At 36.1% G+C, this 17,504-nt stretch overlaps 1 protein-coding gene across 1 annotated transcript in view; it reads left to right on the top strand.

The window, feature by feature from the left end:
- The window catches only part of UNC79 (unc-79 homolog, NALCN channel complex subunit), a 345,437-nt gene that overhangs the window by 141,207 nt on the left and 186,726 nt on the right, over positions 1-17,504 (top strand). The window contains exons 15-19 of the mRNA XM_069086022.1: positions 1,375-1,565; positions 3,769-3,892; positions 6,645-6,785; positions 13,319-13,540; positions 14,199-14,426. Coding sequence (XP_068942123.1) covers positions 1,375-1,565; positions 3,769-3,892; positions 6,645-6,785; positions 13,319-13,540; positions 14,199-14,426 — 906 coding nt within the window. The remainder of the gene's footprint in view (positions 1-1,374; positions 1,566-3,768; positions 3,893-6,644; positions 6,786-13,318; positions 13,541-14,198; positions 14,427-17,504) is intronic.

The raw sequence follows: 17,504 nt of genomic DNA, 5'->3' as shown, positions 1-17,504 counted from the left end.
TTGCAAGCACCAAGACATATGGTAACTTATAAGAAATCTGTAAAATGATGTTTGTTAAGGCGTTGTTCTTAAAATTAAGTAGTCTTCAATTTGGAAGTGAGTATAATCAATCCTTAAGTCAAATACTATGGTAGGCAATATCCTTGTGGAATGGTCTTTGCCAAAATGCACCCCAGTTACTTTTTTTGGGAACAGAAAATATTTAAATAGAATGACAGTGTAAGGGTGTGGGTTCTTGAAAGCTTAGGTCTTATTACATAAAAGGGGCCAACAAGGAGATGTTAAAATAACTGTAAAAATGAGAAAATACTGGTGATAATCCTGTTAAGCAGTATGAACTATGAACAAATTCCTTGAGTGAATCATAAGTATTGATGTCATTGGATAAGCAATGATAGAGAACACTTTGTGTATTACCCTCTAAAGGCATTATTTTGTCACTTAGAAGTAGTTGAGCCAGGAGCCAGAAGTTGGGAAAGAACTTTCAACTCTTTATCTCTTATCAGAGAGAAGGACATTTTCTTTCCTTTCCTTTCACCCACCTCTGTGCCATCAGCCATGGGGTTTAGCAGCACAACTACCCACCCCGAGGAAACACCCCATCCGACAATTGTAGAGTCATTTTAAGAGAGAGTTTGAGGCCTAGTTTAGGCCAGCAGACATTAATACAGAGAGGCATTTATTCACTTGACATAGTCTGCAAAAGCTTCAAGCAATGTGAGCCCTGGCAGCAGAGAAGAGAGCCATTTATGAGGTCAAGATGGGGCTAGCTGTGGCAATTAATAGTCTCACTCTTTAGAGGAAGAGACCCTGTGAAGTCAGCTGAGTAACTTGATCAACAGATATCATACCTGAAGGGGGAGCATTGTGAGGACTCTTAAGAGGAGAGAAAGGACATTGAGGCCCTATTAGGTATGGAGTTGGAGATTCCTTGACTTCATGAGTACATTACACACGTGCCTAACTACCATTGTATTCCACGTTTGTTCCACTTTTCCCATATATGCTGTGTGTGTTTGTGGAAAAGCATGCCCTAAATTTAGTGGGGAGAGTGTTTTATATCTAATGTTTTTAGTATGCCATCTTAGTCACTGACATTGCTAAGGGCTTACTGTGTCTCTTGGCCAAATATAAAGGGGAAATGCACATGTGGTGATTTATTAGCTGTAATATCAGTGGCCTGGACATACAGAATATCCTGTAACTTTATGGGGTTAGTAGATACACACACTTGGAACCCAACTCAGAAGTGTGAATGTATCCCAGAGGAACTGCTAAACTTATTTGCAGATTTTTTGGCTTAGGGTTTGAATGTATCTAAGTGTGATAAGTGTGCTATATTCTTTCTTCCTTTGGCATTGGAAATCCTTTTAGGTTGGTGGGTATTGGGACAAGTCCTGCAGCACAGTGACCCAGCTAAAGGAAGGTCTCAACCGTATTCTTTGCCTGATTCCCTACAATGTGATCAGTCAGCCTGTGTGGGAATGCATCATGCCAGAGTGGTTAGAAGCCATCAGAACAGAAGTCCCAGATAACCAGCTAAAAGAATTCAGGGAAGTATTAAGGTAGGTAAAGGTGTCAAGAAATGTGTTTGCTAAATCTGGAACTTAATGGAGAAGTTTTCAGTATCAAGGATTAAATGTTAGTTAAGGAATCACATCTGGTGATTAGATTATTGTTCAGAAGAGTCTTTGTTCATGTTAAATGATGGATAAGTCCTCCATTATATTCACTGTCTTTTAGGCATAATTACAATTTTATATGACGAGATAGGAGCAATGTGAAAAAAATTTAAATTCTGGAAGGTAGCTTCAATCTTAATTTATTGGATATTAAATCCTTCCTGTTAGCCTTTAATAAGGATGGGAACAAGTACTAATATATTATTAATACATTTGTTAATAATTCATTTCATATAACGAGGCATTCTAAAATATAAATAGAATCATAAAATGTTAGTACTGGAAGGAAACTTAGAACACAGACTGTCAGAACATAAAATGTTGGAATGCACTCTATAGAATGCAAATTCAATTTGATAAATATTTATTAAGCTCTTGTTATATGTAAGAACCTGTAGCAGCAAGCACCCCAAGCTTCCTCAGGGTTTGCCGCCCATACAGGTTCTTGGATCTGCTTTGTTAAAGGAAAGCCACTCAAAATGGGTTAACAAGCTTACTTTAATCAGTCAGACATATATCGGTTACCTTGGTCAGGAGAAAAGGTCAGCACCCCGAACCTCAAAGCATACAGGCAGAATTATCAAGACAAAAACATCAAGTAGACAGATTTCCAAACTGTCCAACCATTACATCCATACCCAGTCAACATCTGGGTTTCCACATTCTGGGTTTTTGAAAGCCGGGGGACTCTCAACAACGGCTTCCCAGAATTCAGATCAAATCACAGAACACTTCTCAAAGTGAGTCCCAAAACAAAGCTACACATCAGGGCTTATATAGCCTTCTCCTGGCTCAGAGAATGTAACAACCTTATTGACCCACTGGCCAATCAAAAAGTATCTACTGAAAAACAAGCCTCCCACCCCAGGCTTCAGGTGCACATTAGCCTAGGGGCAGGGAAGATCTTTAAATCTGCATTTCCATTACAGAACCATGCTGAGACCTGTTGATAAAAAGACCAAAATGAAACAATTCTTATCACCAAGGAGCTTATACTCTATTGGAGGGATACAACATGTACATAATTAAGTATAATGCGAGGTACTTTGAAGAAGGACAGAATACTAGCAAAAGGAGAGGATTAGGGAAAGCTTCAGGGAGGATATGACACTTGAGTTGAGCCCTGAAAGATGATAAGGATTTTAGAAAGTGGACATAATAAAGAAGTATACCTGAGATAACCATTGCATGGAGTCAGGCATCGGAGTATAGAGTTTGGGGAACAGTTTGGCTGAATGTGAAGGGGAATAGTATGGAAATAAATCTGTAGAGACAGGTCAGCGCTGTATCATAGAGGGTCTTAAATGTCAGATTTAGAAGTTTGTAATTGATCTTGAAATAGGGAGTCATAAAGTATTTTTGAACAGGGAAGAAACATGGTCAGATCTGTGTCTTATGAAGATTATCTTGGCATCTATATGGAAGATAAGGGTATGCTGAAAAAAGGGAATATAATTAGGTGTCTACTATAACAGTCCAAGTGAGAGGTTATGAGAACTTGAATTTTGGTTAGAGCTAAAAGGAATCTCTTACAGTTCATCTAGTTCAGTTCCTTAATTTTACAAATGAGGAAACTGACAGCCAGATAACTGAAGTGACATATCTAGTAAGTTCTGAGACCAAAACTAGGTCTCAGATCTCTTAGGTCCTTCTACAAAAATAATAACTGACATTTTTATATAGTGTTTTAAATTTTTCAAAGTCTTTTATATATATTATCTCATTTAAGTCTCATGATAATCCTGTGAGGCTAGTACCATGACTATCATTATATTCATTATACAGATGAAGAAACTGAGGATTAGAGAGACTGTGGCTTGTTTCAGCTAAGGTTCAGGTTAGAATATGAATCCAGGTGTTTTCAACTCCATATCCATCACATTATTCCATGTTGCCTTTGTACAATTGTACACATTTTGTATATGAGTGATGACATGGTTGAATCATATAGAACATAGACTGGTAGGAGCCAGGGCAGGGGGAGGAGGAGTGTATATGGTTTGACTCCACAAAGTATAGGATAGTTTGAAATGCATCTGAAAATACATTCCTGATATTAATTGACTTCCATTCTTTTCTTTTGTAGCAAAATGTTTGACATTGAGCTTTGCCCTCTTCCTTTCTCAATGGAAGAGATGTTCGGATTTATCAGTTGCCGGTTCACAGGATACCCCTCTTCTGTGCAGGAGCAAGCTCTACTATGGCTTCATGTAAGTCAGTGATGCTCGTTGATCATGGAGAAAGGAATTATAACCTGGGAAAAGGAGACCTTTTGTAGTTAAATAAACAGTAGTTATGGTGGTATTTCTAGGTCTTGCATGTGCAAGACCATTTTCTTACTCTTCTCATTGCGTCAGCTTCATCCACATTATGCCCAATGGGAGAACGATTTATATCACATTAGAAAAAGGATAAACTGGAACCTTTTCCAAAATCTGGGCACAGGTACTCAGAATTTAAATTTATTCAGCTCATTCATTCACTCATAATAATAAAAATACTCATTAAGCACTTATTTTGTGTAGAACACATGAGTACTAGAGGAGATACAAAATTTAGATAAGACATATTCCTACTTTCTTGAAGTAGAGGCTCTATGAGTGGGATGATACAAATTCTGATAACTCGAATGCCTAGCCTTCCTTGAATACCACTTTAGAGAACTGAAAACATTCATTCATTTAACAGTTAATTATTAAACACTTGCTGTGTTCAAAGGCAATATTGGATGGTAGATGTAGGGGAATTCTCTTTTGATTTCTTTTTTTTTTTAAGATGTTGGGGTTAAGTAACTTGCCCAAGGTTACACAGCCAGTTTTTTTGTGTGGGTGTTAACTATCTGAGGCCGGAACTGATCCCGGGTCCTCCTGACTCCAGGGCCAGTGCTCTTACTCACTGTACCACCTAGCCTCCCCCTCTTTTGACTTCTTTGGAGAGGCCTCCTGGTCAGCAGGGGTATGTGACTCACAGCAGACTGTGAGTCAAAGATAGGAGGTCAAATTGAAAGCAAAGAGATTTATTAGCTTGCTAAAGAAGTTAATAAAAGGAAGAAGAAACTCTAAGGAAGGACTTGCAGCTCTTGTTGATGGCAGATTCACTTTTCTAGGATGTAGACATGGTATTTATGACATTTCAGGCCCAATAAGCAGCATTCTTCAGCTTCATAGGCTAGATAAGTAATGCATTTATGGCAGAGAGAGGGGTAGAGAAAGGAGGGAGAATTCAAGGGAGAAGAGGGAAATATTTGGAATGTGACTGGTAGGATTTATTATTGGAATAAGAAAACATTTGCTGCTCAAGGGAAAAAGACAAAGGGAAGAGACTAAATACTTTCACAATTGTGAAATAAGCTGTTTTAGACCAAACTTCAGAATATCTTAGCCAAGGACAGGAAGTAGTTATTATAACAGTAGATAAGGCCAACTACTTTACATAAATCCTTTTATTATTTGTTAATATTTTATTTCTCCTTTAACAGGACTTGAGCACTTTCTATTATTTGGACACTAGGTGGTTGAGGGATTAGTCCATCAAGATTTTGCAAAATCATTGTAGTTTCTAATTATTCTTCTTTATAAGGGAGACACAGAGTTTAGATAACTATTCACTGCCTTCTTGGAGCTTTGGTTCTAGTAGGGAGGAGGATAATTTATAAACAGATAACCATAGGACAAAGCAGAGGATGATGAGTGCATAAGAAAAGGTAACAAGTGCTATTAGAGAATTGCTATGAGGGAGATCACTTTGATCTATGATAGGATAAAGGAAATATTTATGGAGGAGAGCTTCTCATCTAGGCCCTGAAGGATGGGTGGAAATTGGAAAGGCAGAGCTAAAGATCATGGTGGTGGTAGAATGAAGAATGTACCAGGCAGAGAGAATACATCTTATTGAGACTCATCATTTGTTTTTGTTTTTTTTTTTTAATCACAAATGAAACTTTGGTGAATTCGCTTTCACATTTCAGGTTCAGGAAATTGATCTTTCCTCATTAATTTCTAGAAGTATTAATTTAGTTAATGTTTGTAGTGAAAGGTAGTAAACTTTCATTGTTCTCTATCTTTTTAGAATAAGAGAAATATAAATTTGTTGGGGGACAGGAAAAGAAATGAAACATGGCAGCTAGGTGGCACAGTGGATAGAGCTCTGGACCTGGAGCCAAGAAGACATGAATTCAAATATGACCTCATACATTTAAGAGTTGTGTGATCTTGTGCAAGTCATTTAATCTTTTCTTTTTTAGTTCCCTGATCTGCAAAATGGGAATAATAATAGCACCTACTTCCCAGGGTTGTTGCGATGATAAAACGAGATAATATTTGTAAAGCACTTTTCAAACTTTAAAGTGCTCTCTAACTACTAGCTATTATTATTGCTATCAATCATTATTACTTCTAATACATCATAATCTGTGGATTGTAGTATGTTTGAGGCAGAAGAGATCATAGAATGTGGAGTTTTAGAACATAGAATGTAAGAGCTGTGGAATGAATTAGAATTAGAATGAACTTTAGCATATAGAGTATTAGAGCTGTGATGGACTTAATAACAGAGCATATTAGAACACATAATTTTAAGAATGAGGAGAAACCAAAGATATCCTCTAATTCAGTCTCTTGTTTTTACACACTTACTCTTCCAACCAACATTTATTAAATAAAACAAATGACATAAGTCCCTAACTTAATGGAGCTTACAATTTACAGACAAGGAAATGGAAGACCAGAAAGGTAATGAATTGCCCAAGACCATACAGGTGGCCACAACAGGGCTAAAACATAGGCATTCCAACTCCCAGTGTCTTTCTTCACTACCTGTTGCTGATATCCAAGTGATCTATAAGACTAAATGACCTCATGTAAATAGTTAATTTTCTAAAAAAATGTTATATATCCTTGTTTAGATTTTGAAAGACTGTATTTTTTCTCCTTTTGATATGTATATATGTTTGTCTTTCTTCAGGTATTATCAGAGTTAGACATCATGGTCCCACTTCAGCTACTAATAAGCATGTTTTCTGATGGAGTTAATTCCGTCAAAGAGCTGGCAAATCAAAGAAAATCGAGAGTCAGTGAGCTGACAGGGAGTCTTGCAGCTCGAAGGGTAATTATCACCCCAATTCTTGTTTATCTTGCTTGTTGAGATTCTGGAACGCACTGCCAGTTGCACCAGTGTCTAAGACTAACATCAAAGTCTCAGATATTTGTAAATGATGACTCATTTTTTTCCATCTTGCCTTCTTTTTATCATTGAAGATTCATACAAACTGTAAGATGCTAGATCTAGCAAAGGCTAGGTAGAATCGATTATCAAATATAATTTTTATTATTTAAAATTATTTCTATCTATCAATTTAGCACATATTTATTTATTTTTAAATTTTTTTTTTTTTTTGCCTTTTGGAGGGCAGTTGGGGTTAAATAACTTGCCCAAGGTTACACTGCTAGTTTTTTGTATGTGTGTGTGTTAAGTGTCTGAGGCCGGATCCGAGCTCAGGTCCTTCTGACTCCAGGGCCAGCGCTTTACTCACTGCACCACCTAGCCCCCCCTTAGCACATATTTATTAAGCACCTACAAGAAAAAATTAGTAAGATATGATCTGTGACGTTATGGATTAGAGAATCTAGCAGGGGGAATACTCAGTACTCCACAGGCTTGTGAGAAAAACATTTTGTAAATTGGCAAGTATTATAGAAATGGGAGCTAATGGATTTATGGTCTAGTAGAGAGGCAAGATCAATCAACAAATAACTATAATACATAGGAGAATGTAATATAAAAGCATGAGCAAATTGCTTTAAAAGTTCAGATGAGAGACGTTTCTTCCTCCTCAAGTCTACAATGTGTTTTGGAGGGAGTGATTTCCCTTTCTTGCCCTTCTTGTTTGATGAAGAGAGCTGCAACCATTTACTTCCATGTCTACTTTGCAAAGCTTTTCCTCTCTCTTGCCAAACCTGTTTCCCCCTTTTGCTCTTGTATCCCAGACTCTTCTAGGGGATGTGACTAGTAGTGTTATTCTTTATGTCTCTCACTTCAATTAGAGACCACATCTTTAGTTTGCATGTAGTGCAAATTTTGATAAGTTACTTTTTTTTAAGAAGGTTCAAATTTCATTTTTTTTGGTAAATAGTATTTTTTCCCAATTACATGTAAAGATAAATTTCAACATTCATTTTTTTGTAAGATTTTGAGTTCCAAATTTTCTCTCTCCCTCCCTTTTCTCTCCCCTCCCCAAGACAGCAAGCAATCTGATATAGATTATACATGTGCAATCATGTTTAACATATTTCCCCAGTAGTCATGTTGTGAAAGAAGAAACAGAACAAAAGAAAAAAAAACATAAAAAAACCAGAGTGAAAATAGGATGCTTCAATCTGCATTCAGACTCCATCAGTTCTTTCTCTGGGGGTGGGCAACATTTGATGGACTACTTTTTTGTCAGTATAGTTCTCAGTTTTTAAAAATAGGCCACCAACAATAAATTACCTGCATAATGCTATAATCATTTTTATTATTAATAATAACATAGTGATTTGAATAACTTATATTTATGCCCTGTCAGGTATTTCATGTATAAGATCTTCTTTGAGCTCTTAGCAGCCCTATATGGAAGGCAGACTAGGACAGGAATTATCTCTATTTGGCATATGAGGAAATTGATAGATAGATTGAATAAATTGTCCATGGTCACTCGATTTATTGACTTACTAATTAATTTGCTACTTAAATTGCTTCTTAAATTTGCAGCTTAAAAAACTAACTTATTTTACTAATTCAATTTACTATTGTAAGAATCTGTGATTTCATCATTGCAGGTACTCATGCTATTAATAAATATGGCACACAGTATAAAGTAGTGGTTGAAGCACTAGACTTGTAGATAGGAAGACCTTGGTTTGAATTCTGCCTCAGACAGTTATTAGCTGCATGACCTTGGGAAAGGCATTTTATCTCTCTGGGCCTCAGTTTCCTCATTTGTAAAATGAGAGATTTGGACTTAGTGAACTCTAAGATCCCTTTTAGCTTTAAATCTATGATCTTAAGTATATAAAATATATAGAAGGTATATTTTAGATATTTAGATCCATACTTTAAATTAGGGGTGAGGAACCTGAGGCCTCAAGGCCACATGTGGCCCTCTAGGTCCCCATATATGACCCTTTGACTGAATCCAAACTTCACAGAACAAATCCTCTTAATAAAAGGAATTGTTCTGTAAAATTTGAACTCCATCAAAAGACTACACCCAAGGACCTAGAAGGCCACATGTGAGCTCAAGGCCATAGGTTTCCGACCCCTGATTTAAATGTTCTTTGTAAATTATTGTGGCCAAAATAAATTATCCAGGGTGACCAGCCTTCTGAGGAAGAGCTTCTCAGCCTTTAGCCAGGTAAGTCTTAGGATGGTAGACATAATCTATTGCTAGACCCACAGCTGAAAGTTTTCCAACTTTATAGTATGTAACTCTTATTTGAGTTCTACTCAACTCTACTAGCTTTTGATAGGTCAAGGTCAATTCTGTGCCATGGTTAATCATGGGAGGAAGATATATCAGGTATACGGGAGCAAAGATTTAGAGATGGGAGAGACTTAGAATTTATTGAGTCCAGTCTCCTTATTTTATAGTAAACTGGGGCCCAGAGATGGGAAATAACTTACTTAAAATCATGCAGGTGGCAAGTGGCAGAGCCAGGTTTGGTATTCTACTTTCTGAACCAGATTCTTCCACTGCTGTTAATTTTAATAAGAGGGGTTTTTAGTAATACCAAATAGATACATATCTATATATGCATATACATTTAATATTGACAGTCCTTGGGTCTCCATCTTTCTTTCATTTGTCATGGAATTTCCAATTCTTGAACATGATGACTTTCAACATTACCTTGTAATATTTTGTTTTGAGAAGATTATTTTCTAGACCTTATTTTAGAGAAAGATCTAATAAAATTTGGGATAGTTTACTTAAAATGTTTACTATTATACAAATATAAAAGTAAATTCAAATGTCTTTTTCCCTTAGTGTCTTAGAACTCTATATATGTAGTACAAATCAGCTATTCTAATTTTTTTTAGTTTTTTTTCCATATTGTTATATGATTCATTTAATTTTTTCAAAAAGTATATATAATTTAATGGCTTTTTCCTACATACCTGATCCTTAGGGGAAGATTAAAAAAATCACTCCCCTCTCTCCTTCCCTACTTATCTTCCTTCCTTTTTACTCACAGAGATTTTTTTTTTCATTAAGCAATCGGGGTTAAGTAACTTGCTCAAGGTTACATGGCCAGTTATTTCTGGGTGTGGTGCTGAGTATCTGAGCCCAGATTTGATCCAGGTCATACCGACACCAGAGCCGGTGCTCTTACTCGCTGAGCCACCTGGCCGCCCCTAAGCAATTGGGATTAAGTAACTTGCTCAAGGTTACACGACCAGGTGTTTCTGGGTGGGTGCTAAGTGTCTGAGCCTGGGATTCGATCTCCAGGTCTTCTCAACACTGGAGCCGGTGCTCTTACTCGCTGTGCTACCTGGCCGCCCACTCACAGAGATTTTTTTTTTTGCTTTTTGGAGGGCAGTTGGGGTTTAGTGACTTGCCCAAGGTCACAAGGCTAGTTTTTGTGTTAAGTGTCTGAAGGCTGATTTGAACTCAGGTCTTCCTGACTCCAGGGGTGGTGCTCTACTCACTTTGCCACCTAGCTGCCCCTCACAGAGATTTTTAAATTATTTTTTCTTAATTCCAGATTTTCTCCCTCTACTTACCGTACCTTTCCCTACCCAGTGAAAAGGCAAGAAAAACAAAACCCATTACAAAGATGTATAGTAATGCAAATCAAATTTCTGTGACAACCATTTTTTAAGAAAGCAAGAAAAAGAAAGAAAGGAAAATATATTTCAACTTTTATTCTAAGTCCATCAATTCTCATTCTGGATAGCATATTTCATTATGAGTCCTTTGGAATCATGAATCATTGTATTGGACAGAGTTACTAAGTCTTTCAGAGTAGAATATCTTTACAATGTTGCGTTTCTCTATAGTTTGTTCTCCTGCTTCTGCTCATTTCACTTTGTATCAGTTCATACATATCTTCCCAGATTTTTCTGAAACCATCTCCTTCATAATTTCTTATAGTTCATTTGTATGCCTTCACATTCATATACCATAATTTGTTCAGCTATTTCCCATTTGATGGCCAGTTTCATTTTTTTTAGCATAGTAAAAATTGCTGCTATAAATAGTTTTGTACATATAGGCCCTTTTACTCTTTCTTTAAAGTGTAGAATTAGTAGTGTTATTGCTAGATCAAAAGGTATACATAGACTGCTGGCTTTTTGGGCATAGTTACAAATTGCTTTCCAGAATGGTTGGACTACTTCACAGCTCCACTAATAGTACATTAGTGTGCTTCTTTTCCCATATCCCTTCCAGCTTTTCTCATTTTGCTTTTTTTTGTCATCTAAAACAAAGGGTTGGGTGTGAGATAGTAGCTCAGAGTTATTTTAATTTGCATTTCTCTAATTATTAATGATTTAGGTTATTTTATCATTGATAGTTTGGATTTTTTCCTTTGAAAATTGCCTATTCACATCCTTTTATCATTTGGGGAATGACTCTTATTATAGATTTGACTCAGTTCCCTATTATTTTAGAAATGAGAACTTTTTTACAGAAACTTTATGCAAAGATTTTTTTCCCAGTTTCTTACTTTTTTTTTCTGAATTTAAATACATTGATTTTGTTTGTGCAAAAAGTTTCTAGTTAATGTATTCAAAATTATCCATTTTATTTCCCATAAACTGCTCAATTTCTTATTTCATCATAAACTCTTCTATCATAAATCTGAAAGTAATTTCTTTCCTGCTCCACTAATTTGCATATGATATTAACCTTTACATCTAAATCATGCATTAATTTTGAGTTGATTTTGATATGTGGTGTGAATTGTTAGTCTATGCCTAGTTTTGACCCGACTGCCTTCCCAGTTTTCCCAGAAGTTTTTGTTGAATAGTGAGTTCTTGCCCCAGTAACTGGGATCTTTGGGTTTATCAAACAATAGTTTACTGTGCTCTTTTACTTCTTCATATTGAGTCCTGTGTGAAAATCACAGGGGTGTCTCTCTCAGTCGTTGCTGGCAAAATTCTTGCCAGGGTCCTCCTTAATAGGCTGATCCTTCAACTGAGAGATGGTCATCCACCTGAGAACCAGTGTGGCTTCATAAAGGGCCATGGAGTGGTTGATCTGGTGTTTGCTGCCCAACAATTCCAGGAGAAATGCCAGGAGCAGAACAGAGGTCTGCATAAACCATTCAACAATCTGACCAAGGCCTTTGATACTATCAATTGTGAAGGCTTATGGAAGGTCATTGAAAAATTTGGTTGCCCAGAGAAGTACATCAGTATCATATACCAGTTCCATGATGTTATGCTTACATGGGTTCTGGGTAGTGGATGATACTCTTGTTCTTTCTAAGTCAACAGTGAGTGCAGCAAGGCTGTGAGCTTGTGCCCAAGCTTCTAGCATGATATTTGCAGCAATGTTGTGATGAAAATGGCATCAAGGTCAGCTACCACACTGACAGTAAATTATTTAACTTAAAAAGGTTACAAGCCAAGACTTAAGTGGAGGGAGAGTTTTTGTTTATAGATGTTTGTGCCCTCAATGCAACCTTTGAGGCTGAGATGCAACAGATTATGGGCTGATTCTCTGTTGCTTGTGCTAATTTTTACTTGATAATTAACACTAAGAAAACAGAGGTTTTCCACCATCCAGCGCCATACCATCCATACCTGGAGCCATCAGTTACAGCAAATGGAGACATTTTGAATACTGTGGCTAAGGTCACTTACCTTGGAGGTATGCTTTCCAGGGATGTACACATAGATGATGAAGTCCACACATGCATTGCCAGAGCTAGCTCAGTGTTTGGGAGTCTCTGAAGGAAAGTGTGGGAGAGAAGAACTATTAGGCTATTGCTTACTTAACTTAGAAGAATGATTTTTACCTATATTTTCAAACAATTCATGTAAAACTAGAATTAATTGTTCTTTAAATATTCGATACAATTCATGTGTAAATCCATCTGGTCCTAGGGGTTTTTTCCCCTTAGGGAACTCATTTCTGACTTGTTCAATTTTTTTGAAGTCCATTTTTATTGAATTTCATTAAAGTCTATTTCCTATTCTGTTAATCTGGTCTATTTATGTTTTTATAAATATTCAGCCATTTCACTTAGATTGTCAGTTTTATTGGCATATGGCTTTTATTTCCTCTTCATTGGTTTTGAATCAATTAACTTAATTTCTAAATGAATGGTGTTTGAGAACATTTATGTTATTTACCAGAGGATTAGAAGAGTATCATCATTGAAGGCTTTTTATTATCTCACATTTATATAGTATTACAAAACACTTTCTTCTTAGCAATCCTGGGAAGTAGGTAGTGCAAGTATTATTATCTCTCTTATAAATGGGGAAACCGAGGCTCAAAGAGTTAAAGTTACTTGCCTCAAGTCACTTAATGAGTTAAATGTTGAAACTGGGACTTGAGGCCAACCAGAGATTTTCCCCCTAGTCCCAGTCTTCTTTTCACCAAACTAAACTGATTATACTCAATGAAGTTTCAAAATTCCTTCCCACAGGTGAGTGTTGCCTCTGATCCTGGTCGCCGAGTTCAGCACCATATGTTAAGCCCATTTCCTAGCCCTTTCCAGAGCCCTCTTCGTAGTCCCATGCGCAGTCCATTCCGGAGCCCTTTTAAGAACTTTGGACACCCAGGAGGAAGGACTATTGACTTTGATTGTGAAGATGATGAAATGAATCTGAATTGTTTCATTCTCATGTTTGATCTCCTCCTGAAGCAGGTACTTGAAGTGAAAACTTTCCTTCGGTTTACTCCGTTTTCATTCGTTTTATCATCATACTTGTAGATAACTTGTAGAGTGTGAAGAGACCTTAGAGGTTATATAGACTAACTTTAATTCCTAAATTCTTTCTATAGCATCTCTTACAACTAGTTCTTGTCTTGCTTGAATAGTAAACACTTTGTGTGGAAGGAACTCATTACTCCACAAAGCAGTTCATTTGACTATAATTGTTAGGAAATTCTCCCATTATTGAGCCAAAATTTGCTGCATTGTTCCTTATTACTTGTGTCTGAGGCCAAGCAAAACAAATCAAATCTCTCTTCTGTATGGCAGTCACCAAGGACTGATCTCAGATTATGAATTGTTTTCAAAACAAAACTTCCAAAAGTATTTAGAACAATAGTAGCATCACTGAAATAAAGTCTGAGTTTCTCTGGGCCTTTCTTTCCACTTCCTTAAAAGGAGGGGGTTATAAAATGAGTCTCCCAAACTGACTACTTATAAGGACAATGGTGATTATCCTGCTGTAGATATGTTCAATCTCTGAATAAGGATTATACAGGATACCAGTGGGTAAAGGCTACTTCTGGGGGGAGTGTGCAAAAATCATTAAACAAAATCACAAAATTCCCTCCTTTCCTCTTGTATCCTACAGATGGAGTTACAAGATGATGGAATCACCATGGGCTTAGAAAACAGTTTGTCTAAGGACATCATTTCCATTATAAATAATGTCTTCCAAGCCCCCTGGGGGGGTTCTCATACTTGCCAGAAGGATGAAAGAGCTATCGAGTGCCACTTGTGCCAGTCAAGCATCCTTTGCTATCAGCTGGGGTGTGACCTCCTAGAACGACTGGCTCCCAAAGAAGAAAGCCGGCTAGTGGTAAGCAGCTGAGGAAAGACAATGGCTCTAAAGGTCTTTCTCATGACAGTAAGCACCCTGAACACTTGTTTAGTTCCTTATAGCTTACACAGCACTATTACATTTAATATTTCACTTGATCTTCAATTAAAATTCATTTTAATACAATAGATATTTAAGAAATGATTAAATTGCATAACAACACAGAAAACAGTATACTTGTCAACCCAATAACAAGAAATGCCCACAAAAATGTATGCAGAGCACCATAGAGAGAGGAGATTTAGGTAAGACATGATCCCTGCTCTCATGGAGCTTACTGCCTAATTAAGAGGTAACTTTGGCATTCAAAGACCTTCCCCTCCACTCGCCTACTGTTTCTACATTTTATACCACCCCTTACCTATCACAGACTCTGCAGTCCCATGACATTGGCATCCCTGCTGTTCTTTGAACAAGACTATCTCCCAACCCTGGACATTTTCATTGGCTGTCCCATGTGCCTGGAATGCTTTCCCTGCTCATTTTTGCCTTCTGCCTTCTCTGGCTTCCTTCAAGTTCCATCTAAAATCACCCTTTCTATGGGAAACCTTTCCTTATTCCTTTTAATTTTAGTGCTTTCCATTTGTTGTTTATTTCAATTTATCCCGCATGTAGTTTGTATGTATTTGTTTGCATGTTGTTTCCCCTTTTAGACTGTGAGCTCCTTAATTGCATGCACTACTTTTAACCTTTCTTTGTATCCTCAGTGCTTGGAACATCTTAGGTAGTTGACAAATTCTCAGTTTCCTCTTCTGGAAAATGGAGATAACAATAGCATCTATATCATAGAATTATTGTGACGATTAAAGGGGTTAGCATATACATGTGTGTATGTGTATACATATATATGTATATATATAACATATTATGATATATAAATGCTTGCTATCAATAAGGTAACAAGAGACATGTAATTAATATACAATAATACATGATAAGGCACAAATGAAATGTTGTATGAGATGTTCACAACTATTTTGTGAAGTCTTTATTTTATAGATGGAAAGTCAGCTTTTCACAGTGATAGTGTTTTAGTCTGGAAGTCAGGTTCAAGTCCTGCCTCTGAAAGAAGAGTGCTGATTTTGGAGTCAGAGAATCTGGGTTTAAATTTAGGGTTTACCATCTAATGTTTAATCTCTTTGGCCTCACTTTCCTCATCCGTAAAATGAGACTAGATGGCCTCTGAGGCTCCTCCTTGTCTTAAATCTGAAAATATGAAATTCATTAGCTGTGTGAAAGGTCACTTAGCCTGTCAGTGTCTCAAGCAAGGGTTTTTTTTAATCACTACTATCTTTTACTTTATATGCTTTCTTTTTTATTATGAACTTAACCAACAACTACAAATGTGAATATTTTCCCTTACAGAGAACAAAAGAGGACACAGTATTAAATCATGAATCTTTACTATGAGCAGTTTGTTTTTTTTTTAATATTTTAACGTGGTAATTCCAAACCTGATTCTTTGTGTCTCCTTCTGAACTTCCTTTTGTTTTCTTCTGTTTATTTTTAAAAAATATTCATTAACATACTTTCCTGTCTTTTTAAAGTATCACTATCAGCAAGCTCCCTACTTTTTACCCAACTCTAACCAGTCTTCTTCAAAGGAAAGCTGTTTTTGAAAAATAAGTATAGTCATTCAATAGAAATTCAAACATTGGCTGTGTCTGAAATGTCTCACTCATAGCCTCTAGTCCATCACCCTCTCTGTCAAGAGTTGAAAAACATAATTTATTATCATCTTTTGGAGTCATTATTAGCCATTGCTTTCATCACAGTCATGAATTATTTCAGGAGTTATTTTACTTTACAATATTGTCATCATATAAATTGTTCTCTTGGTTCTACTCACTTCCCTCTGAATCATTTCATAAAGTGGCCCAAAGTTTCTCTGAATCCATCCCTTTTGCCACTGTAATAATATTCTATTATATTCAGAAACCATAATTTATTCAGTCATTCCCCAGTTGATAGACACCGGTTTGTTTGCAGTTTTTTTCTTTAAAAAACTGTTGCTATAAATATTTTGTACAAATTAGTCCTTTTCCTCTGTATTTTATTTTTTTGGGGGTTTACTTCATGATTAGGATCACTAGGTCAAAGGGTATACTTAATTTAGTGAGTTTCTGGTTTTAGTTCCAAAATGTTTTATAGAATGGTTATATTTCAGAGATCTGCCAATAGTCCATTAGAGTGCCTATCTTCTTATAGCCCCTCTAACTTTTATAGTTTTCCTTTTCTGTCATCCAAAAGATGTAAAGCAGAACCACAGAGTTGTTTTACTTTTAATTTCTTTTGTAATTGGCAATTTGGTATATATATTTTTCATATGATTCGTGATAGCTTGCCTTTCTTCTTTTGAGAGCTGCATGTTCATACCTTTGACCATTTATATATTGGGAAATTACTCTTACTTTTATATATTATATATGTTATATATAATAATAACAAAATTATTATATATTATATCATTTCTCTATTCATCTGTGATGTAAGACCTTTATTGGAGAATTTTGCTATAAAGATATTTTTACCTTCAGTTAATGGTTTCCTTTCTAATTCAATTGATGCTGTTTTTGCAAAACCTTTTTGATTTTATGTAATCATGTGGTTTATTTTATTGTCTGTAAGCCCCTCTATTTCTTTTTTGCATAACTCTTTCCCTATACATGGTTGTAAAGAATATCTCTTTCCAAGCCCCTTTAATTTGTTTATGCTATGTTCATTTATAACTAGGTCATATCTATCTGAATTATATTGTGGTATATAGTATGAGATGTTGGTCTAAACCTGTCATATTACTTTCTAATTTTCCCAGTGGTGTTTGTCAGATAGTGAATCTTTACTCCAGTAGTTGGAATCCTTGGGCTTATCAATTACTATGTTGCTATATTTGCTTACTTTTGATTATTTTAAATTTTGTAATGTTTATCTATTTCATTGATCAAAGTTTCTATTTTTAAATGAATAGCAAAGAGTTTTGATGATTACTACCTTGTAGTACAGTGTGAGATCTGGAATTGCTAAGATATCATCCTTCCCACTTTTTCCCATTCATTT

This window comes from Petaurus breviceps, unplaced genomic scaffold (assembly GCF_028583685.1).
Source record: "Petaurus breviceps papuanus isolate PSGF00001 unplaced genomic scaffold, PetGlider_PUasm1.0 177, whole genome shotgun sequence".
NCBI classification, from domain to species: Eukaryota; Metazoa; Chordata; class Mammalia; order Diprotodontia; family Petauridae; genus Petaurus; species Petaurus breviceps.
The sequence above is the reverse complement of the archived record's forward strand: the minus strand, read 5'-3'. Positions and strand labels throughout refer to the sequence as shown.